Genomic DNA, 24,801 nt, shown 5'->3' on the forward strand with positions numbered 1-24,801 from the left:
CCCCAATCCTTTTTCATATTTATATGAATAAAATATTGTTTAAAACAAAGTACATCGTCTACTCCCACCTTAAGTTTATCTTCAACACTTATCTTACATCCGCTTCAGAGGGGGTCCTACACCCACGCCCTTAAATCAAGTAGGCTAGGTACAACGAGGTCAATTCGTAAAATTAACCAATTCAGAGAGTGGTTGAGTTTTACCCACTGCAACCTTGTGAACAAGCTATTGCATCTTCAAGTCATTGTGTAATTCCTTACGATCAAGTGCTTTCAAATGAAAATTATACTCTTCAAAAAGACATATCAACATAACCTATTTAATAACTGTATTTGTAGGCCTATGTATATTTCATCATATACTGATATGCAAAATAAATAAATACTAAACTAAATAACACGACATCAATCAATAAAATCAATATTATTGATTGAACATCAAACACTTGTAAACATTTGCAGAACAACTGAATACGTTAAAATATTCAACTTAGGCCAATTCCTAGGTATTTCTATTCATTAGCAAAATGATATTTTGAATATTCAGTAGCTGGAGATTGCGTCTTGTTATAAATGATAGATGTAATAGCAACTTTTCACTTCTTTCAGGGAGCAAATGGTTAAATTATAGCACATCGGTAGTTTCCTCAGGTCAGAATGGTGATATGTCATAAACATCATTGCCCCCCCCCCCCCCATGCAAAATTCGAACAAATTCTAAATTGAAGCTGGAATCAGTCTCTATTACGACATGTGTACATATCTTCAAGATTACTATCAGAAACATTGAAAACTATAAACGTTTTAATTAATAAAGCTATAATTAGAGGTATTCTGTATTACTTTTACTTTATTTCAATTCTTGGAAATGTCGTAAGATTTGCCGGCTTTCGATCTCTGAAGAAATTCCACAGCAGTGTACCCCATCATTCCAACAGATAATACTCCCATACATACATACAGTTTTATATACGTTGCTATGTAGTCGTTATAGGCAAAGGCAAATATAAATCCACAACTTTCCCAAAGACGGTAGTTGGCAAAGGCTGCTTCTGTGTTTTCCGTGAATAGAAATCCGTAGAGCGCTGAAAACGAAATAATCAGCTTATGATCAGTGTGGTCAAAATTAGTCGAGGAAAACATGTAAAAGTTAAATAGTTTATAAGTGTACTTAAGCTAACAGAATCGGTCATAAGTGCTCAGAAGGGTGACCATGCCCTATATTGAAATACACGGAAAGCATAGTTTAGGTGGATGTCTGAAGAGTGTACACCAACAATTTTACCGTTAATTTGTGTTTGAATTACAGCATCACCCATTCCCCATAGACCAGCAAGTATATAATAAATATATATCATATCAGGATCTGGTAGCCATAGCAACAACGTCACCTGGACACTTCCATGCAGGACTGCAGCTAGATAAAACAAAACCTTTCATTAGAACGAGTATACCGAGAAACAGTGAGATAATCTACTTCAGAAGATAAAACGTAAGCTCATAGTTTCATGTTCTAATGCAAACGAATCAGGTTAAATCGAAATTGGGCTCAAAACGGGGCCGAATGAGAAACTCATATTACCACGGGAGGTAATATCATGGAACAAAATTGCTAAGTATCAGAAATCCTGGACTAAATAAGCATGAACTAGTGGAATTCATAAAATAATTTCAGCAGATCTCTTTCCGAAATATGGACAAAATGTACTTACCAAGAGCAAAAAATGGAATATGTCCGACATATTGGACTAATCTTCCGAATGTGAAGCAGCAAATCGCGTCAACTATCCCATAACATATAGCAATATAGCCTACATTCCATATTCCTATAGAACAGGTCACATATGACTGAAAAAGTAATATACGTCGAATGCTATTGGTATCATAACATGATATATAGAGGATCATAACAGGATATAAAGAGGATCTAAAGAGGATCATAACAGAATCTAAATAGGATCATAACAGGATCTAAAAAGGATCTAAAGAGGATGTTTTGAAAACAAGTATCTTACCCTTGTAAAATCACCAGAAAAGAAAGCCTGCTCTACTCCACTATACATGGTCAATGGTATCAGCAATATTTGAGCAGGACTAGTGGCAAGATGACGAAATGTTCCTATCAATAAACTCAATGATGGTTTGGTGTTCTTATCTTTCTTTAAATCTATTTTATCCAGAAACAGGGCAATGATGACAGCTGCTATAACAGCGAACCCGAGATATACTCCACAGACAATATATACCTGCAATGTAAAAATCAAATGGTTATTTTTCTGTTGAGAACTCAATTCAGTACATTCAGGGGAAGGGACTGAATACCTTATTCCTCGGGATATGATCGTACAAGAGGTTACAAGCTCATTAAATCAAGGAAAGAATTAAGCTTCCATGCTATTGTTGACAGGTGAAACACTCTACGACTAAATTATGAAAGGACCAGCACAATATACCAATAGACCAGATGACCAGCTCAAGCAGTGTTAGGTCCAAAGCGTAAGTCAGCATTCTACAGATTCACACAACGTACAGCTTTCAACTTGGCTTTCAGAATGCCAAGGAAGGTAAGCCTTCGGAACACTGGTTCTTAGAAGCTTTGGCATAAAATACCAGTAATGACGAGATGTTACCAATGTTACCTTATTTTGGTCTGGTCTTTCTAAATTTGTATTATTGGTTGTTTGAGTTGGATCAAAATTCGCACCACATCCTTGTAAAACATCATCTGTTAAATTTAACTCGGTGTTGTTTTTACTGAACACAAGAGAAGAGACCAGATTTCCAGAAATTTGGCCTGAAATATTATTTTATATAGCATCAGCAAGCTTCTATATAAAAACCTTATACCGTATAATTGCAAATATAGTGCGCATACTATTGCAAATCTGGATTACATTCTAATATTTCAGATAAGTGATAAGGTTAAGAGATAATAAACAAAAGAAATGGGCTACATTACACTGTACTTACTTGCTTGAAATAACATAAAAAATATTCCAAAGAATTTATTGATAACGGCATCTTTACTTTGGTTAGTTATTTTAGCATACCAAACCCCGGTCTGGGTGAGGTAGGTACATTTAGCTGACCACAACGGAGCAGCACCTAATCCTAACAACACTGCTGCTGGGGCCATCAGAGCCCAGATGGCATGCATATTGGCACCCATGTATAGAATGTAGCCAGTCATAGAAATGGCTATGGTCCATTTACAACCAAGATGAGCGATCACAATAGGTGGTAAAAACATACAAGAGAGAACCAAAGCTCCATATATAATAGATAAACTGCCTGGTCCAACACCGTCGTCTATATTTAAACTAGTTTGTAAATTACTGATGGAAATAAATGCCGTAAACAGAGAGAAAAATCCAAAGCTAACGACAGCCAGATTTTTCAAAATCTGAAATTTTGTCATGGGAAACGAATCGTTCGAGTTCTGATCTGATGAACGTTCTTCATCTTTGTTACTTTTATCATTGTTAATCTTTTCAACGGAATTTTCATCTCCAGATGACTTCAAGTCAACTTCAACCAACTGTGCATCCAAACCGTTTTCACAATTCTTAATATTGTTTCTTATCACGAATTCGTCGTTGGCATTTTCGATATTACTTGTTTTTCTATTCCTTTTCACTTCGGATGCATTCGAATTCGACCTTTTTTCGACAGTAGTCAAATTTTCGATTCTGGTGTCTTTTCCATTCCCTACTTTCTTATCTTGATTTTCGTCTGACATTTTTAACCATTAAGGAACTAATAATCTGAAAATAAAGAAATACCAGAATGACTTTGATATTTGAACAAGACGAGGATTATATTTGATTATCTGAATCCAAATCGGATTAAAATACTCACCGCAGAATATCCGACTGGTAACAAAGCACTATCTCAGATGCATCTTCTGAATTCGGCAGAAAATATCCACAGGTTGTACATAGGGTTAAATGTTATTAAAAGAAAGAGTGTGAATTACCGTACTGTACTTAAACTTATCTCTTTATTACCTATTTACCAAACTAAAACAAATAAGGTTCAATGTAAATCAGAAACATTGTCAAAGTCTTATCAAATGTCTTGATAAGGACTTAATCGACAATTTATGTTTTTTTTTTATGTATCTCGATTCCCTTGAACATTCTACAATATTTATGTAAACACTTCCAAAGTTCTGTATGTCATTCGTAGAACGTCCATAGATAATGATTGTCGCGGAGTATCTCAATCCCATTGCCCATGAACATCTCGAGTTTAAGAACTGAACATTTTGAGTATAGAACAAAACATTTCGAATAAGAATTTATAATTTTCGAGTTTAAAAGCTGAACATCTCGATTTTAGAACTTAAGCCTAGTCATCAGTTTATCTATAAAGAACTCAAGAAATTAAATTAGTTTAATATTTTGAAAACAAAAAATGTTCGAGATGTAGCGTGAAGTAAACAATTACTAACTTACCAACAACTAGTACACAAGATATAAATCTTTTAACTTTAAATCTCACAAATAAACAATAAACAAATATTTCACAACAAAGTCAGAATAAGATCGTTTAGATAAACCACGTGATGAAGACGGGGATTGTGTCATTAGAAAAATCCTGGTGTCACTATGAAGTTAAAGATCACATAGCAATGTTATAAGAAACATAACACAACTATATCTTCCTTTCTTAATGTGTCTTATTCCGATTTCAATTTTCAAACCTTCTGGCTTTTCAATGTACCTCTGTCTTAACTTCCTACTGATTTTTTCTCGGCTCGATTTGTGTCTGTTTGAACATAGATCAGTTGACATTCTTTGTTCTAAGATGCAGTCTTCTCCAGTCTCAAGTTAATCAATTCATCGGCCAACTATTTCGCCTTTCTTTGCTTTTCGCAGAAAAAGAAATTTTATAGAATTCTTTCATCCGACCTGTAACAATGTAAAACTTGTTTGATATTTGTGTACGTTTCTTCGCCCTTGTAAGAGATTTAAGATGGAATTCTCATCCGATTTAATCAACTCTGAATATAGGTACATATGTAATTTAATTTCTACTGTTTCAGTCATTTTATTGATCGTATTACAGCTACAATTATGTGACAACAAAAGCTGAGAAACGGGTTCACCAGCTGACAAAGATAAATTCCAGCGACCTCTCTCAAAATGGAAATCCTGAACATGTATATTCGATTCGTTTACCTGTGAATATTGAATAGTGATAGTACAATATTCAATATAATCTACATGGACGATCTCTCATTATTAGGTCTACTTCTGAGCACCAGACAGATACATATTTATCAAGACTGCATCAGAGATTCAAATGATCGTGTCCATTAATGAAGCACAGTTAAAAATAGTGTTACGAAAGGTTTATCTCATTGTAATTGAAGGATATTGCTAGTGCTAAAATTAGCTGTACCACGTACATGAAATAAAACATAACTATACACATTACAAAGTGATATGGCAATATTTTATTCCTTTTTTCACAATCATTTAAATCATTTCTATAGGTCTATTTTAAGGACTTATTTACAATACAAATGTTTTTCTTGTGGATTATAAAAGGGTGAAACAATGGCTGTTTTTTATCCCGAGACGACGGTCAGACATACGTAAAAGTTTTGAAGAAAAATATGCCATTTCCGTATGAAATCGTGATATCAATTGAAATTTTATATTTTTTAAACGTTAAGTATGATCAAAGATCACACCTATATAATTAGACCAAAAGGATAGACATATCTTAACTCGACGGATATGTCGAGTTGCTCAATCTGATTAAAATACTGATGGGCCTGTTTCACCAAATCTTAACTAAATGTCAACAAAAAATTTAAGAAATTAAGTTATCTTAATGTCTTATAAAGCTGAACTTATTATTGATATAGGCTATTGGCAAATCGGATTACTAGAATACTAAAATCACTCTAAATTAAGGGAGATTAATTGGGAAGATAGAATATCGCCATTAGGCGATTTCCATTTAGTTTGAAAGAAATTCCAGAGGTGAGTGTATACCCCGCTTCTGGAGACACGGCCACCTGTGTGGCTAATAATTCTGGTGGAATTAATATTTAAACGACAGTTTCGAGTTCGAATACAACCTATCAGCTCACAAGCTCAATTCAGCTATCGTATTCTAAGAATACATTTTGGCGTTCGATTAACATATTGAATTATATAAAACCAAAACCAAGGTACCAATTGTATACATGTATGTACCGTTTTTATTATTATTATTATTGATAAGTCGAGATCTCTGCTTTTTATTCGGAAAATTTATTTAGGCCGACTTTGTTTGCATTGAAGGTTTGTTTATTTTGATGAATATTTTGATGTGCCAAGACAATAGTTCATTTTTCTCTTGGTGATAAACAATGTTCAGCTTGTTGAGTTTCTAAAGGGATCAAGTCCTCTAAAACTAGATATTTAATCGAGCCGCCATCATTCCTCATATTTCACATATTGCAACGTCGTGTTAGTGCGAACCACGAACCACGCATCCCTTTCAGTTTGAAATCAATTTACCAACTGTAGGCTATTGCACCACACTCGAGACGAAAGACATACCAACGTTTATAAGTATATGTTTCTATAAATTCCAGAGATACGTATTCTGATGGTGATTTTGTTATAAATTCTTTGTAGTCATTCCAGAGGTATTTAAAGAGACACTATCCAGATATTGTCTACTATTCATGTCATCTACATGATTATTAATTAGCCGTACCAATGATATAAGCTCTAAGAAAAACGTGACATCGAAGTAGATCGCGGGGAATTTCTGACCTCATGCGGTATCATTGGTTGTAATATTAGCAAAGTCTTGCTCACTGGTCGCGGGCTGAATTGACCAAATTAATATTAACGAGTTGCACCCCTTTGACGGAAAATGCCTCTTTTATAGAATACTACAAACTTACATACAACTGAGAGCGTTGATAACTCAGATCCCTGACACGAGCAAGATGTTTCCGCGATATGTCGTCACCGTTTTATGAGCCATATTAAACACTTCCCTTGAAGTTTTTATGATATCTAACACAAAGGGTTCGCCCCTCGTGATTAAATTCATTGGGGTGAACATTTTCTGAGTAGCATTAAAACAGAATATAATAGACTTAAAATGGCTTTTAAATTGGCACTTTTACTATCTAGGATATCAACTTTTACTACAAGATATTTGAAAATGTTGGCACAACTGTCTGCATTGACATTTACTCTTTAGGTTGAATCAAACAAAATAACATCAAGGAACGTACATAATTGAAATAACTTTGATCGATGTAGAGTGCAGTATCTGTTTGTACTAATCCCAAACTTGTTGACTTTTCGGCAATATCCCACTACGTCTCTTTTAAGCCGTGGCGTGTTGAATACCGACAGTTTCCTCATAATGATCAATAATCATAATTATCTATTGAGGTATATTAGCTTCCTTTCGTTGCATTTTCGGGGACACTGATAGAATCGGTTAGATTTTAAGAGGAATTAAGACATCTGTAGGTCTAAAACTTTAAAACTAGTATATTGTGTGCGATGTCACGTCTGTTGTTTATGTTTAGGTCTAGGACGGAATACTCTCTGCTCTAATATGTGAAATATCAAGCGAGAAACGGTCGCAGACACATGTATTCGGTATGGGCTTGTATTGTCTGTTCCTCAGCAGTCTACCGAGAGCCTCTAGGCACTATCTTTACTGAGTGACCTAAGGAGATCTCAAACTTCTTGTGACAATATTTTATGCATCATAGACTATGTCTAATTTGTTTTCATGATTAAGGCCTGGAATATGTAAATTCTTGAACTAGAATAGCAAGCTGTTTCTTCAATTGAACTTGGGTCCCAATAATAGATAAAGAAATGAGATATAAAATTTCTAAAAATATTTATTCACACTATATAGACACCAGATAGTCTTCTTTTTGTTTATATTAGACATCAGCATGGTTCAACACTGGCCTTTTTCAGAGTTCAATACAATTAACTTACCTACAAAAATAAAAGAAAAATTTTAATGTATGTTACAATATATCAACTTCTCTAGAATGACAATTTGATTCCATAAAGTAATTAAGAGACCCCATGGAAAATAAAGCTCAAGCAAGAAAAATCTTTGAAATACCCTTTGTGTGACCCTTCATTGATCTTCCAAACAAGTCTCTTTTTGAAACATTTCAAATCCTTGCATTTTATATCAATATGTGATGCAGTTCTTAATTTGGACTCTCCCTATGCTCAGTAGTTTAACTTCTGAATGGTTCCTTTTTCTCAATCTTCAAAATATTGGCAGTTCAAGATAAAATAACCAAAGGCTTGTTTGTCTGGATTGTACACAAGTATACTTAAAATTGATCGATGTAACATACCTTTAATAACCACTAATAATATCAAGCTAGAATATCAAATTATAAAGTAGTGACAAAAATAATATTAAAAATAAAATAAATTTAGGATTCTTCATAAATATAACCTTTAATTTTCAGCTCTGAATCTGTTCTTCTTCTGTAGTCCCACCTAAAATGTAAACACATTGTATAGAAATCACATCTAAATCTATATAGATGTAAGTCACTGCCATAGATTTCCTTATATTTGTGTACATTTCTAGATTTCCATCTTTGTTTTCTAGATATATCTCAGAATTTTATCTGAATAAATAGCAATAAATAGGTAAAGAAATTTCTGTAACTTTTTATTTTTAATTTTGATTGTAGGGTAACTAGGCAATGACTTATTTAATAATATTGTCTGTTTTTCTCTGGTTCACTTTCAGATTCATTTTGCTATTGAAATTGACTGTATTTCTTTCTTCAAACTTCCTTCAACACTTCCGGGTGTTACTCATGCTTCTCTCAAATCAATTAATTATAAAAATGAGAACATTTGACTTTATCAATGCATTACGTGATAAAGGCTGTATGATTTGAAGATGTCGTCCTGCATTCTCCTGCTACCAGCTTTTAGACTCTTAGCTTTGTCTAATATGATAATAGGTTCACTTCAGGTTATAACTTTGATCGGCTCCAAGCATTTATCTCGTTCATAGCATTAAAAAGAAACAAGAAAATTATTGAGCAATGGGTTCATCAGAGTATGATATACATTGAACAAAACTTGAGATAAAAATTGAACATAAACAAAAAAATTATGCGCATATATAATTAGATACATCAATATTCATTAAAATTGTTTAGCAAAATTTTTAGCTCAAATTTTGATCAATATAAATCAGAATCTTGCACTTTAGCCTATCAACTTTTGATATATTCAAAAATTTCACTAAGCAGTGACATAAACTGTTAGAGATTTCAGGATATAGGAATATAATATTTGGCTAAAAATGTGCAAAAAAGACAAACTCATTACCAAGTATATCTCAGTTGTTTACAATTCCCTTTATTTCAAGTTTATATTGGCACCAGTGTTTATAAACAACCTAAATAAAATAGAGAAAATACGTGTTTGATACTGTAATTATTCATTCATTATTTTTATTGTACAATAACTTTGGATAGCTTTAGATTTCAAACTCAGATATACCCTGACAAAGGCTTTAGAAATTTTTCAAATTAAGTCATCTCATAATTATTAGTGGGTGAGAGCCCACACCGGAAGCACTGGCACTGGACTCAGAATAAATTTTAAAGATACAATTTTTTCATAAACTGGTTAAAGAATGGAAAGTTTTCTGGACTATATTTAAACCCAATGCACCTGATTGTAAATCAAAAACAATTTGACCAAATTCTTACTAATATCAAGCCAAGTCAGGATATATTGGTTTCCTAATCCATTTAGAACAACTATTTTAATAACTGTATTAGGCCTGAGATGAAGTAGATAACTTAAAGATAACTCTCCAGACAAATATTTTATCAGAACAGAATTCTGTTATCTGGCAGTGTAGTTTTGATTTCAAGTTTGAATCAATTTTGTTTTTACGGAATTTGTTATATACATAATACCAGCTCTAATTTACAATAACTTCAACATGATCCATGAATATGTACTGCAATGGTTTCCACGAATTTTAGAATCAACCATTTCCTCCTGATAATTTCACAAATTATACCTTAGCCAAAGACAAAATCAAATATAAGAAAATTAGCAAATATTATCCACCATTGCAGCATCATAATGAGCACTATTACAATATAAAATAAATCTTAAGTCTTTTTAAAGGAAAATAAAATAATATATACACTTTTTTTAATGAGCCTACTAGTACTACCAGGTGATAGAAACCTGAACTTCTCTTATTGGACAAGTAATTCCTGCTTGTTTTCTAATTGTTATCAAGATTTCCAGCAGTCACAAGACAAAGGAACAAAACAGTGAAAGTTAAATGAATTTAGTCATCAAAATATATGTAATAAGCTCAAACTCAACCACTTTTCAGAATGATAACCTGACCACATGTTCATTTACAATTTTATCAAATATATATCAAGGGGAGTGACAATAGTCTGTTGTCAACCATCAAATTATAATTCTGAAAAGAGAAGATACAGATAGCTTAAATTGAGCTTTATCAACTGGTAAAGTAAATATTTAAACCACCAAATAGGTAGCTGAAATTGAGCTCTATTAACTGGCAAATATTAAGCAAACTATTTTCTTTAAAAGTAAGAGTTCTAATCAAATTAGATTTTTTCCTGAATAAAGGGGTGGTTTAAAGCTTGGCTGATACTAAAACGTTTAGAAGGGTCCAGCATGAGAGTTTTTTCCAACAAGTCTTTGAGTTGTGTAACTTTACGTAGTTGATCATCTGGTAGGCGTTGGTAACCAATTAATTCTGCTAATAAATCTTTACTAGGACTTATAGAACTTAGTACTGTCACTTTCTCCTACAAAATATAGTTAATAATGATAAGTACCAATACATAATGTAGGTTACTTACTAATATTTTATGTATCAAAACTATCATAGCATTTGTTAATGGAACAGTTTTTGAAGAGTTGCAGAGACTTATCTAGTGCAATGATCACTTGGTTAACAAATAACGAAGAGATACAAACACCAAATCACATCTGATTGGTTTAAAAATATCAATTGCACAGCACAAAAATAGAGGCCGATTTTGCCAGGAAGTGAACTCAGCTGTGTAAATAATCAACTGAAAATATCTAACACATGCAGGCTATTCGTGTCGGTGGACAAAACTGGCACATGTGCTAATCTATCAGGACCAAAAAGTCACTGACGTGCCCTCAGCCAAAGGGTACTACTTTGGCTCAATTTGTCAAATAGACTGTGTACCATGAAAGCTTCATGGATTTATTATAATATTAGCTGCAGTTTTGGCAATGATATAAAAGAGAAAAATGAGCTCAATTACCCTGATTGTAACTTTATCAACTTCTCTATAAAGGAAGTTATAATTGGCATCAAAATGTTGATCCTTTAACACACTCTTACGTAATAGTTTATTGGGAATCTTTCCTTTCAGATCCATCATGAATTTTAACATTTCATTATTTGATTGTCCAGGAAACATTATTCTGCCAGTATAGAGTTCAAATATAGTTGTAGCTACTGACCACATATCTATACCATGATCATAACCCTTGCCTAAAACTATAGAATATCAAAATTTTTACTACCACATGTAGAAATAATATCAAGCCTTGATCTGCTACAAAATTTCTTTTCATTATTTTAATGTTCAATTTTGGCGAAAAATTGCAAACTGACTGAAAGGATTTTGTATGATATTGCAAATATTCTTTTTATTCTTCATTTTGAGGTTGTCCTAATAAAATAAAGACAAAAATAAGGTAATTAGACTTACTGATTTCTGGAGCTCTATAAAATCTACTGACTAAATAAGGTGTGATATCATTCTCTGACACATGTGATGCTGAACCAAAATCACATAGTTTTAATAAAACCTTTGATTCATTGACCTGAAATGAAAAGTCACGCAGTGTGCAATGAGGGAAATTTTGCGAGGACCACATACTAAGCTCTGACTTTTTTTCAATTTTTTAACTTTGAGGTCTCTTTAACACTCTGAACCTTTAGGTCAAATCACTCAGCCTTTGTAGATCCAACAGAATATCTGTATAGCACTTCAAATAAAGACAGCTTGCATGATTCAACCAAAATCCTCCTTTGTATAGGTCTCCCACGGCATCCCTATTACAGAATATTTTGATATGGACTTACCAGAATATTATCAGGTTTGATATCACCATGTAATATTGAAGTACGTTTTAATAATTTTAAAGCTAGAAACAACTGTTGACTATATGATCTTACAGCTTTGATATGTAATCCTATATCTTTACCATACTTCTTTAATACTTCACGTAAATTCATACTGAAATTAAATAATGAAACTATGGTAATTTCACTGAAAATCTTAACTCCAGCAATTGAAATAAGCATTATGATAGTAGCCAATACTAAAAACTCTTACCCTGGCATCAGAAACTCTTTCACTTAACCCAAGCACTAAAACTGTGACATTTCATCATGTCCTGATTCATCCCACTTCCTTAAGCAATACATTTAAAACCACATCCATACCAAAAAAAAAACCTTCAACATATATGTGGAATTTCTCCTGGATGTTGTTATGTCCACTACATTACTTACCTCAATGATTCAAATGCTAAACAAAGATGATTTTTATGAAAGAAACTTCGATAAAGACGTAAACAATGAAATTTATCATCAGGATCTGCATCATTTAACTTTCGTAGATATTCCAGTTCTTTTAATCCAGTCTTATGCCTGAAGTAAAAAGACATAGCTAGTTTTACAATGTGTAATGAATATTACCACTGGTATCCAAGATTGTTCATGAACATAGTTTAACTGGATTTAAAACAAACATCTATGTGATTCTTAATGTTGTTAGGATTTCAAATTAGTCTATAAGTTTCAATAGAAAACAATCATGAATGTGTGCAGGAACCTTGGACAATCAAATTATTTTATTAATATTCAAGATATTTGGACATCTAGACAATTCTTAAAATCTAAAGAATACTCAATGTACATACATCATTTCATTGTTTCGAATGATTTTGATGGCTATTTCTTGATTACCACGAGCAGCATCTCTAGCTCTTACTACATTACTAAATACACCATGTCCAGTATAACCATATACTGTATATCTTTTATCTAGTGTTTCTCCAATACGCACTCCTGAAACACAAGTCAGTGGTTGTCAATTAATGAATAGCAATTACCAACCTATGAAAAACCTTTTGAAATTCAAACCTTTGTCAACAAATTTGTTAACCACAAGGCACCTTACGAAAACAAGAGAAGTATCACAAGCTTATTAGGATTCAACAAAACTGTCAACCATAGCAAAGGCATCTCATGATTGAGAAAATTTAAAATATATCTTACTGTAATAGCCTTCAGCATCATCCCAATTATCTGTTAATGCTGGGTTTTCATTGGTGAAAGAAAATTTACCAATTCCTGATGGACTCTGCAAGAAAAGTACATAATATCAGTATTAAAGTGTTTGCATTTATGTCAAATTTAGGTCCTCTATATAAAATCATGAACATATAAGTAACTAATTTCAAAATGTATTATATTTCAAATGGGAACATTAGACTGAGAGTTAATATGTAAAAACAATTTTACTAAGAAATTTACTAAGAAATTTACTTACATCATAGTTTTCTGAGAACATGTCAGCATTTTCAGAAAACATATCCATACCATTAGACTTCTTTTTATCATCATTTAATTTATCATCTGAAAAACACATTTAGAACAGATGTAAGCTTAATCTTAACTTTCCACAGCAACTGTACTCTGTTCCTGTAACCATCACTATTCATGATAATCAAAACATTTTCTATGACCAACTGCACAAAATCTGGTACATTTTACTTGACATAACAAGTCAATGACAAATTTCATATTTTTTCCATATCATAAACTATATAAACTGACCTTTTTCATCTTCATTATCACTCTTATTACTAAATCTACTTTTCTTCTCTCTTATTGACGCCTCAAAATCAGGATGGCTCTCTTCATCTCGATTTAAATCTTTCTTAGCTTTCGAAGCTATAGAGCTAGCACTAGAGCTACTATCACTGTCACTATCACTCCCTGATACTGTATCAGCTGTTTGTCTGCTAGCTTCATCAACAACTGGTTCAGGCTTTAATTTCTATAAATACACACAATCTTAGAAATTGATGGTTGTAAGGTAGTATATGAATCAAAATGGAAACAAATTGAACCTAGGAAAATAAGATCAGTGGTTAAAGTAGCCATAAGGTTGCCATTTATAATAGTAAACAAGACTCTGACATCAAAAGTGAAACATATATAAAGACAAATAGAAGATATTTTCCGAGAGATGTGTGGCAAAATACTGATTAAAACAATGATGGAATAAAACAGAAGAAATATGAATAAGTAGTGATACAAGCTTCCATAGTAATATTATCCATTGTCAATTCTCACTTGTTTAAAGTGCGATTAATTTATGTTACATACCTGTAATAAGGCTTGTCTTTCTTTTCTAATTCTTTCAATGATAGCATCTTCATCTTCTTCTTCATCAGGAGCTATATCTAATCTATAAACAAAGTCGACAGACAATAATCATTTAATCCTAAAAGAGGTTTTTGTTTTGGCCCTTTTGGACAGTATGGATTGTAGTGAAGGATATGAATATCTCAATGAAGGGGTTAAAAACTTTAAAACATTCAGAAGCTTGTACTTTTCAATTATAATCATAAAGACTAACAAAAGCTTCCTCTTCAGTTATGCTATTTATAAGATTTTTTTAGAGCTAATAATCCATTTTGTTCCTAAAAGGATGTTACTTACTCCTCATCATCTGATTCAGATGGTAGATGTTCTTGCGATGTCATTCCTTCTGATAAACTACCCTTAAATTTATCTTCATTTCTACCACTGTTAGGTCTTCGCCTATCTCGATCTCTACGCATATCTCTTCTATCTCCAAATTTCCTGTCACGAGATCTACTTCGTCGTTCATCTGGTCTGTGCTGAGGTCTATTTCTATCAACTGCTCTACTCTCTCTGTTACGATCTCTATTGAATTGTTCTCTTGACCTGTCAGGTGATCGACTTCTTATTCTGTAAGAAACAGAATATTATCTTTAACAGATATATTTGGCTGATTTATGTACCTTTCAAGTCTAAACATCAAAATGACCACCCGAGAATTTAGTTCAACTGCATAGATTTATAACATAGATGAGTCCATTATTCAAGATATTGCAAGAATTATTCACATAAAAAAAATGTATTTCCTAACTAAAATAAAATGTTCACATATTATAAGCTTTCATTATTTAAAAACTTTCATTTTTTAGATGTTTGACATGCTCAGGATGTTTTTCTTCTATATATGCTATAAGGGGTTCTTTGATTTACTTACTTATTTTGTCTCTTTGGTGGGCTATGTGATCTTCGATGACTTCTAGGAGGTGATGGAGGATGTTTGTCGTGATGTGAATCAACTCGGCTTCTTTCACGTCTGTGGTTATCTTCCCTTGGATGATTTGGTCTGAAAGGAGAAAGATATTAAACATGAGTTAAGAGAAATATTCTGTGAAATATCAACTATGCTATCCTTGAATCCTGTGGACAAGAAACATAAAATATAGTATACATTTGAATTTGTGTATTTTTGCTATCAATTAGTTACTGAATTGAGAAAAAGATGACTCTCACCGTTCATCAGTCTTTCGTTTTCTATCACGATCTCTAGAAGATTCTCTTTGTGATCTGTGAGGTGACACACGGCGTTTATCACGTTTAGGACTGGGTGATTTCCGTGACACAGAATGATTGTCTCTACGTGAATTTTTTTTCGAAACAGAATCTGATCTGCTTCTTTTGTCTCTATCAGTTAAATGTTTTTTGGATTTCCTTTCTCGATTTTCTTTGCCATTGTAAGATGACTTTGAATCTGGCACTGTAACAAAAGGGAGATTACTTTTGTCTTCAATGATTTCAATATCATCAGAATCATCACTTGGGATTGACACCTGCTTTAATAATTTTTGTGTTTTTTCTACGATGTGGATATCGTGATCAACCTCACCCTCCTCTTCACCAGAATCAGCATACCCCTGAACAATTAACTTCATAGCATTTAAAGTCTCATCTTCCGTAGTGCCGCTTTTCCCATCTAGTTGAGCACATAAAGCTTGCCTTGCTTTCTCTAACTCATCAAGATCAATGGTCTCTTCAACTTTGTATTTCTTGGATGGAACTCTTTCATCTTCTCCATTCTTTTCATGTCGTCGCTTTTTCTTTTTGTGTTTATGACGAGATTTATCTTTGTCTGCTTTTTCTCCATCAATTGAATGCCTGTGTTTGTGTTTATGTTTCTTCTTACTACTATGCTTCTTTCTTTCTTTTTTAACCGAATCATCACTGCTCTCACTGCCACTAAAATCAATTTTCAAAATAAGCATTAATGAATAGCAAAGTGGAGAATAATTGGGGTTCCTATGAAGGATCAGATATAATAGTTAGTAGCAATGGGAAAATCCTCATCTGGTCATATTTTTCTGCATATGATGGGGCCACAGACAACAAAACTAAAAAGAAATTCGACTTTGTAATGGAATGGTGCCAAAAGGTAGTAGGATATAAAATACCATATAACCAGACGATTAAAAACAGGCTACAAAATCTCTTTATGTTATCTCATTATTCCTATATTGTAAATTTATATACATGCATTGTGTATCTAAAAAGGCGAGAAACCGGAAGTAAAGGAAGAACGTTTTCAATTCATTGAAAATAAGAAATCCAGAATTGCTTTTTAAGAATACTCCTCATAAAGTACAAAACAGGTGAATTCTATTCTTCCTTGGCAGAAGAGGACGATATTGTACAGTATGATTTTACTATTTCTGAAAAATAACAAATATATCAGAAGACAAATACCTGTCTGCAAGAATAACTCTTCGTCTAGATTTCTCCATTTTGGATTGTGTAAGGTGATACACTAAAATTAATCATTAAGAAACAATATAATCGAAAGTATTTATAAATATCACAAAAGTTCACAAAAACAACAGAAAATAATAATGACTAAAAAATTGGTAAAAACAAAATAACTTTAAAGTTATTAACCATTGTATAGAGTTGTGTTTTTTTTCTCAAACTATGAATCAAAATATATATTTCGTTTTTTGATTAGCATTTAACGTTTAACATATTATGTTCATGTTCGATGCTCTTTGTTTTTTTTTTACGTAGATGAAAAAGAAGAGTAATTAATTTGGGGCCGTTTATGTTTATAAGATATAGCTATAGGCCTACATGAAAACTATGATGGTTGATCAAAAGGAAAATGCAAAAACTCGGTGATTGCCAGAACTGAAAACTCGCGAAATCGCTAATTGGTCGATTCGTCTCAATGTAGTATATTTACACATTTCTTCGGGTATACCGGATGTTAATCAAACATGACGTCACGGTCATCCTTGTTTGTCAACCTCGATTTGAGACATAGTCACAAGAGAAGTAAACATTGTAACAGAAAGATCGTAATAAGTTTCAAATAGAAATTATTCTAGTCTGAAAATGAAGTTTAAATTCAAAGAAGAACATACACTGGGTAAGAGGGAATAGAACTTGTAATGTGACATTTTGAAAAAAATTGCAGTTATGCCATATTCAGCATAATTTTGGTTGTCAAAAATGAAAAGTGGGAAGTTCTTACTTGGCAGTTGTTTGTTATTGTTTTGATTGTTGAAAGGGAAGTCCAGCTTAGCATCATTTGATGATATTGAAGTAACTTTGTTAGTGAAGGGTCTATAGTTAGATTGGATTTGGTTTGATTGATATACATTTTATATGCTGATTTGAAGCAGTGTCAGTATTTCATATTTTCAACTTCTTCAAGTACATAACATAGATAGAATTAGACTATCATTGGTCATTGTACTTTTACTGTAGCTATTATTAGGCCTATTATAATAAGAACTTGATTAGTTTTCAAGAAATTAACTGGAAAGAAAGCTGTTGTATGTGATAATTTGAAAAAACTGATGTTTGAAATCCATGACCTGTCATTATCAGCTGATTATTTAACAATAGGGTCTAATTAATGCCTTGAGTATTCATTGAACTGTGACAAATAACACTGTACTTGATTACAGACAAACTTATAACTCAGGTAGACATTTGAGATGAAAAAAAACCCTGTAAATACTGGACATTTTCAGTTGAAATTTCTTTGTAAGCTTAATCCTAGGAAATTTTAATTCTAAAGCTCCATAATTGTATTAACAAAAAGTCATTCTAAGACTTATATCATATTCAAGCAGATATTCTAGTACCGGTACATAGTAGTCATTCGTTAATTACAGTAAGGGAAAGAAAGAGATTTCAATACAGAAATTCATTCAGAAATAAGATTTATTTGATCACAAAGCATACAGTTATGTCATGAATATATACAACCAATTTCAATCTATTGTTTTTTTTATAGATCACAGAAAAGCTGAGTCATCAAAAATAAAAACCAAATACCCAGAAAGAATACCTGTAAGTATTTGGACTATTGCCAAAAGATGGCAGATATATTTAACATAAGACAGAATAGATATTACTAGTGAGATATATTTATAGATCTATAGTGCAATATGTAATAGTACTACTGTATTGTTACATGAATGGTATCATTAATGCCAATAAGCAGTTCGAGTGAAAACTATTCAGCTGTATTCATTGGCATATGTATTAAGGGTTGATAGATGACACTGTGCCGATTCTCAAAAGCACTGGTACAAGCATGAGCAATTTTTCCTACCTTGAGGAGGATTCGTACTCACAGCACCTAATCGCCTAGCAGACAACAATGCCAACTATTATGCTATCTATACTTCGGTGTTAAGTATGTTGATAATGTTTCATCTTAATTAATTTGACTATCTGCACATTATTAACAGTAATAGCATTCTGTATGCTTAATGTGCCGACATTGACACTATGTGATTGGAGTTTTTTTGCATATGTGAGATTTTTTCCCAAATTATTATTATTACATGTACTCACACAAGATAAGAGCTCATTTAATGCTGCAGCTACATGTTTAGGGCATAATTCATCATCAGGATTTATTCTATTATTGCAGGTGATAGTTGAAAAAGATCCCAAGTCTCAAATTCAACAGATAGATAAGAGGAAATTCCTAGTGCCAAATGATATATCTGTCGCTCAGTTTATGTGGATAATTCGCAAACGAATTTGTATACCCTCAGAAAAGGCAATTTTTCTATTTGTAGGAAAAGTATTGCCACAAACCAGGTAAGCTGGATGTTAATTTGTCTTTACTGGAAAGGATGAACTTATTTTAAATTTGATAATTTTTTAACTGCAATTGGTGGTTGCCATATTTTCTTAACATGGCTATATGTATGAATCTACCCGTTTGCAGTTATAGACAATCAGAAATATGGAATGGTGAATATAAAACCTGCCATTGTCACTGATAAGCTTACTCATTAAAAAAATGCTTGGGATGTTGACAATTAATGTTTACCTTTCTCTAAGACTTGTCTAATACTGTTATGGAACTTGCATGGTATACTACTGTATTACTGTTGATGTTTGAGATTGCCAAATAATTCTTTATTTTCCTTTTCAGTGCAAGTATGGGCCAAGTTTATGAAGACCATAAAAGTGATGATGGATTCCTCTATATAGCTTACAGCGGTGAAAACACATTCGGATCTTAAAGATTAATTTGTTGATAATTTTGTTAAGTCCTCAGTATTTTGTCATGTATTAAGTTTTTTTGCATTCTCAGTTATGTTTTGTCATTGTGTTTTGTAAAACATCAAGTCTGGAAATTAAAGACTGATTGAAATAATGTGATAGATTCTGTCAAACTTAAACCGATGATCAAATATTACAACAATTTATTCTAAACTTTCATAAAATGCAGAGATTGTCTGGAAATGAAAGTTAGTAAAAATTTATGATAAATCATCATTTAAGGGCCATCTTGATATAATATTGATTTGTCTATCAGTAGTTTATATAGCTTATCAAATATATTTTTTTTTTTGATATTACAGTTTCCCGATTTTCTTAGAATTCAATATTTAACACTTTAGAATTATTTCTCTACATTTGAGTGTTTTGAAATTAGACTAGTCATATAACATAGGTATATATCTCCTCTGCATATTAGATGTGAAACCAAGAGATGACTGGAATATTATTTGTAATTTTAACCAAATCAAGATATTATCTACAAATCAAAATCGCAACCATTCCAGAATGAACCCAAAATTTTTAAAGTTTCTCTTAGTGTTTTTTGTGTTATTTTTTCATCAAGGAAAATTTGTATTTGCCTTTGTGTATTAAGTTACTTAAGGGTTGTGAACTTTCCTCTTTTTTTCTTGCTGTGGAAATGTAAACAGACAATATTGCTCAAGATCAACATTTAATGCTGGTATTATTTTATGTGTTATTTAAGTTTCATGTATGTAAGACAAAAATTCGTCTATAGGAAAATCTTTTGCGATGTATTTGTATTACAATGGAATACTTCCAAGCCAGTGATTCCCAACCTTTTTCTGCCTTAACACCCCTGGAGTAATCGTTTGATCATGATTTGAACCCCTCACACCCCCAAAACAATGTATAATTTAGAATTTTTATTCAAAATAATCATACTAATCACACATAATAATTTATATATAATCATACGGCCGTAATAAGATGCTCAGTGCTGTTTTCTTTGGAACCATATAATATCTCTCAAAAAAAAACTTCTCTTGAAACAGTTGTCCACACCCCTGACACCCCAGTCCCCACCCCCAGGAGGTGAAAACACTCAAGGTTGTTCAGTATTCTATGTTAAAACTATATGATTATTTTAAACTGTTTATGATGTGTCTCGTAACAATCAATACAGTCAAATGTTTTCCATTTTTAAGAACTGTAAACGGTTATAGTCTCATTGACCTTAACTACCAGCTATTTGATGATCAAAATTTTTGATGTATGAAACATATTTTACAAAGAAAATCGATAATCATAAACATGATATTGAAACTGACACAAATGATGGTATTAGTGACGTTGATTATTTATGTCTTTATTGTGTGAAATTTAATAATGTCTGACTGGTTATAGATGTCAGCTATGCCAGTTTTCTGTGTCTATCTTTATTTCTTGTCTTTTCAGTTTAATTTATCCTTTTCTATCACTCTCTTTCTTTCATATTCTTGTGAATTTCTTGTTCCATGTGTTTGAACAATAACTAAATGAGATCATTTTTTTTTAAATATTTATTGCTGGGTATAATGCAAAATGATACTGTTATCCACTTTGAAGAAGACTTTTACTCAAAGGATTGAATGGTACAACTTATTTCTGTACACCAGTATTTAACTGCTTATTATTTCAAGAAGAAAAATGTCTTTCAAGTAACAGTTATGTTGAAATAAACTTACTTCAATGCCAGTTCTTGTTGTCTTATACATGGCCTTGAGGCCATGACTCCTGATTCATGAATCTGTTTTCAAGCTCAAGGGAGATCAATCATGTAGAGCAGTCTTTATAACATAGAAATAAAATTCCGCAGTTAACAGTTTAGTAATAGGTACAAATTATATTGAGCTTTCATAAAGGTTGTCAAAAATGACTAATTATTTAAATAATGTACAAAACCTAAACTTGTGGTTGTTTGATGCAATATCTATCATACAAGCAAGTTTTATCGAGAAATAAATGGAGCTAGAATTTAGTACAATAGACCTAAGCAATATTAACAAGGGGTACTTGTGTTCTTATGTGGGTTGATGTGGCCATTATGGTCGAATGGGCTGTGTAATTTTCTGTGTATGGAGCTCTCTAAAAGAAAATACCTATAAAGGTAATATATCCGGTTAACCGTAACGTACGAAGTGAGATCGATTTGTTGAACTGGTAATCTAATTTGCTTTATGCCTGATTCATACGTTCTTATTCGATGACAATGCATTATAGTTGAGAATATAAATGTCATGTACAATTACAACCTAGATTTGATAGATTATTGCAATGGAAATAATATAAATGGTCTGCGTCAGTGCGCGGTTTCTAGAGGAGTTACCTCCCTTGGCATTCAGAACACAGTTATCGATTTATTGTGATTATTCCAAAAACAATACATTTCTTAATACGGTGTTTAATTGATTTAATCATTTCCAATGTCTAAATAGAATTCTGCAGACTTGATATTTAACTTTTTGAAGTTAATGATACCACATGACTAGAAACTCTACAATGTGATGGTCTCTTAAACCATGTTGATTTTCTGTCTTTCAGTTTATTGAAGTGAAAGATGGACTGTGAAGAAATTGTTAGTGATGTTTTGAAGTTATTAGATATTTTAGTAACTCCAGTAAAACAAGCAAACACAGGTAAATGATCAATAATTAGATATGTCAAATGCTCTGAAGTTCAGTCCATGGTCCATTTGCATCATGTCATTTGTAATGCAATGATGATTTCGAGCAGTTTTATGTTGATAAGATAAGATGAAATTACATTTATGTATTCATCACTATATTCTTGCTGGTGTTATCGGTGCTATTTCGAAGTATTTTCTTTTGTTCTCCAGGTTCAAGCTCTCAAAATCTAGTAGAAAGTTTAAAAGGAAATCTTCACAAATTTGAAGACTTTGTAGAAAAGAATGCAGAGTTTAAAGATGTTTGGATCCAAAATGTGTTAACATCAAGTGTAAAGGAGGATAATGTGTCATGGAAATTTACATCTTATTGCCTTAAACTGTTGGACATTTTACAAGAAAACTTGAAAAAAGCTTCAGAGAAGTTTAGTTCTGTGGAAATAAAAAAATCTTTAACACCTAATCAAGCACCACCTTTGTCTCCAGATACACTTAGTTTTGAACAACAGAAGCACATTTTAACATCCCTACAATTTATCATTTGTTTGGGTGTTTGTCCCCATCTACCAGATGGTGTTGGGATCCCCTTGTCCAAACGCTCAGGCTTCAGCAACTTATTATCAGATTTAAATTCGGAGAGCAAGAGTGATAAACATCTTCAGGATGCACATCTAAAATTGTTAATCTGTGCCAAGGTTTTTATGACATGTCTGGACATTCCATCATTAGCTGTGCTTCTGTTATCCAGACATCTGAATGATCTGCTAGCATTATTATTACAACTTAATCATTTACACAAAGTGAAAGTTGACTCATTAGAAATCACTGGTAGCAATAAGAACACAATTACTTCAAATACACTTCAGAAACAAGAATCAGAATCTTCTCATACAAATGTGCTATTGAGTTCGAGGACCAAGGGGTTTTGTGAAACAGCTTTAAAAAGATTATTAGGCACTGTTAAACCATCAATGCTTGTTAGAGAGTTAATAGTCTTACAAGGTGGTCCAAAGTCAAAAAAGGTAAGCTTTTTGACATATCTAACACCATTGCTTTATGTAATTGACATTTTTTACTAAGATGATATATCATTCAATTCAGTACCAGGCCGTGTTTTGTATGGTGTATGGTCACAAGATGTAAAACCAAAATAAACATATAATAAAACATGCATAAATAACTGAAAAACAAAGATAATTTTACTGGGCTCTGTCTTTCATAACAAGTGAAATAGTTCAGAAGACAACAGGGAGCCCTTTTTGTCTGTGTAATTACTACTGTTTCTCTCTTCTTTGATTTAAATTACTGCATGCTCAGTGAAAGACTTTTTTGACATGGGAATTTTGATGGTTTTTTTAGCCTGGTTTATTGCCACCAGCTCCAGTTTGGTTACGTCAAGATTGTGCCAGCTTTCTTAGTGATATACTGAAGAAACCTCATGGTGTTTTACATATTATACATGGTGTTGTTGGAAATGAAGGTAATGAATGGACTTTAGTTGCCCTTCAACTAGCAATAAGCAATGTTTAATTGTTCCAGGTTTGGATTATCAAACTAGTAATAGTCTATTGGATTGTAAATGGAGCAGGTTTTTTCAGAATTAAATCCAACATCCAATCCTCCTGCAACACTAAATACCAATTGTTATATTTTCCAGCCAGTGTACCAGTAAGTCAGACATCCTTAACAGACTGGAGAAAATGTGAAGCTGCAGCAAAGATAATAGCTCATTGTCCTCGTAATTTTACATCTGTTGACGAATACTATCAGCTCATAGCACCACAGGTAATATATATATAACTTTGAATATTCTGAGGTATGGCATGTTGACCATAGATAAGATTAAGCATACTGAGCTGTTTAATCTCAATATGTAAGCTGAATGCTGCCTTGCATAAATATTATTTTAATTTTTATAAGATTCACACTCAAGAACATTGATCTCTACTAGTGCTCCTTATTTCAGATATTAAGATTACTAGAGGATGGTGATAATGAGAAAATGAAGTTATATCTACGTGTATGTTGTAGTATTATAAAAGAAATGTATATTCAGAATGAATCCCTGACTGATCAGTATATCATTACACCCATTATGAATCCTCTATTACACTGTTTAGATTCCAATGGTAATTATGAAGTTTTCAATATTTTAAGAAACTGTGCTATATTTTGTATTGATCATAAATAGCCAGCCAGTTTCCTATGGTGAACTGGGTCTCTGATTCTTTTTGGCAAGTGAAGCATTTGACATACGTTTTGTACATAGAATTAGTTAGCTGGTTTGGACAATGGAGTAAAATTTATTGTTCTGCTAGGTAAGTAAGAATACACATCCACATTTGACAAATTGCAGTATTACCAAGAAGAGGTAACATTCAAAAGTAAGCATACTTTAAAGAAAGGTCTATAAAAGCAAAT

The 24,801-nt window shown here is 32.4% G+C and overlaps 4 protein-coding genes across 4 annotated transcripts; 2 read left to right on the top strand and 2 right to left on the bottom strand.

Moving 5' to 3' along the window:
- Positions 1–854: 854 nt before the first annotated feature.
- Positions 855–3,417, bottom strand: LOTGIDRAFT_163509 (hypothetical protein; the record flags this gene model as incomplete). The annotated part of the gene is made up of 6 exons (XM_009060020.1): positions 855–1,084; positions 1,285–1,416; positions 1,712–1,847; positions 2,015–2,245; positions 2,639–2,793; positions 2,970–3,417. The coding sequence occupies 6 exons, from the start codon at positions 3,415–3,417 to the stop codon at positions 855–857; spliced, it is 1,332 nt and encodes a 443-aa protein (XP_009058268.1).
- A 7,179-nt stretch (positions 3,418–10,596) lies between these two features.
- Positions 10,597–14,540, bottom strand: LOTGIDRAFT_191489 (hypothetical protein). Its single transcript, XM_009060021.1, has 10 exons — positions 14,478–14,540; positions 13,944–14,145; positions 13,620–13,721; positions 13,362–13,436; positions 13,004–13,151; positions 12,594–12,731; positions 12,162–12,315; positions 11,785–11,899; positions 11,332–11,570; positions 10,597–10,839 (listed from the first exon to the last, which is right to left on the bottom strand). Exons 3-10 carry the CDS (start codon positions 13,681–13,683, stop codon positions 10,636–10,638), a joined length of 1,137 nt encoding a protein of 378 aa, XP_009058269.1. The 5' UTR covers positions 13,684–13,721; positions 13,944–14,145; positions 14,478–14,540; the 3' UTR covers positions 10,597–10,635.
- A 2,926-nt stretch (positions 14,541–17,466) lies between these two features.
- On the top strand, positions 17,467–21,452 carry LOTGIDRAFT_233504 (hypothetical protein). The gene is made up of 4 exons (XM_009060022.1): positions 17,467–17,589; positions 18,466–18,521; positions 19,111–19,283; positions 19,624–21,452. Exons 1-4 carry the CDS (start codon positions 17,556–17,558, stop codon positions 19,712–19,714), a joined length of 354 nt encoding a protein of 117 aa, XP_009058270.1. The 5' UTR covers positions 17,467–17,555; the 3' UTR covers positions 19,715–21,452.
- Positions 21,453–22,314: 862 nt separating this feature from the next.
- LOTGIDRAFT_163514 (hypothetical protein) lies at positions 22,315–24,509 on the top strand (the record flags this gene model as incomplete). Its single annotated transcript, XM_009060023.1, has 5 exons — positions 22,315–22,393; positions 22,594–23,402; positions 23,740–23,860; positions 24,038–24,165; positions 24,347–24,509. Coding segments are annotated over 5 exons (1,300 nt in total), but the record flags the coding sequence as incomplete, so codon positions are not given.
- Positions 24,510–24,801: the final 292 nt, after the last annotated feature.

The sequence above is a fragment of the Lottia gigantea genome (assembly GCF_000327385.1).
Source record: "Lottia gigantea unplaced genomic scaffold LOTGIsca_40, whole genome shotgun sequence".
In the NCBI taxonomy this organism is placed as follows: domain Eukaryota; kingdom Metazoa; phylum Mollusca; class Gastropoda; family Lottiidae; genus Lottia; species Lottia gigantea.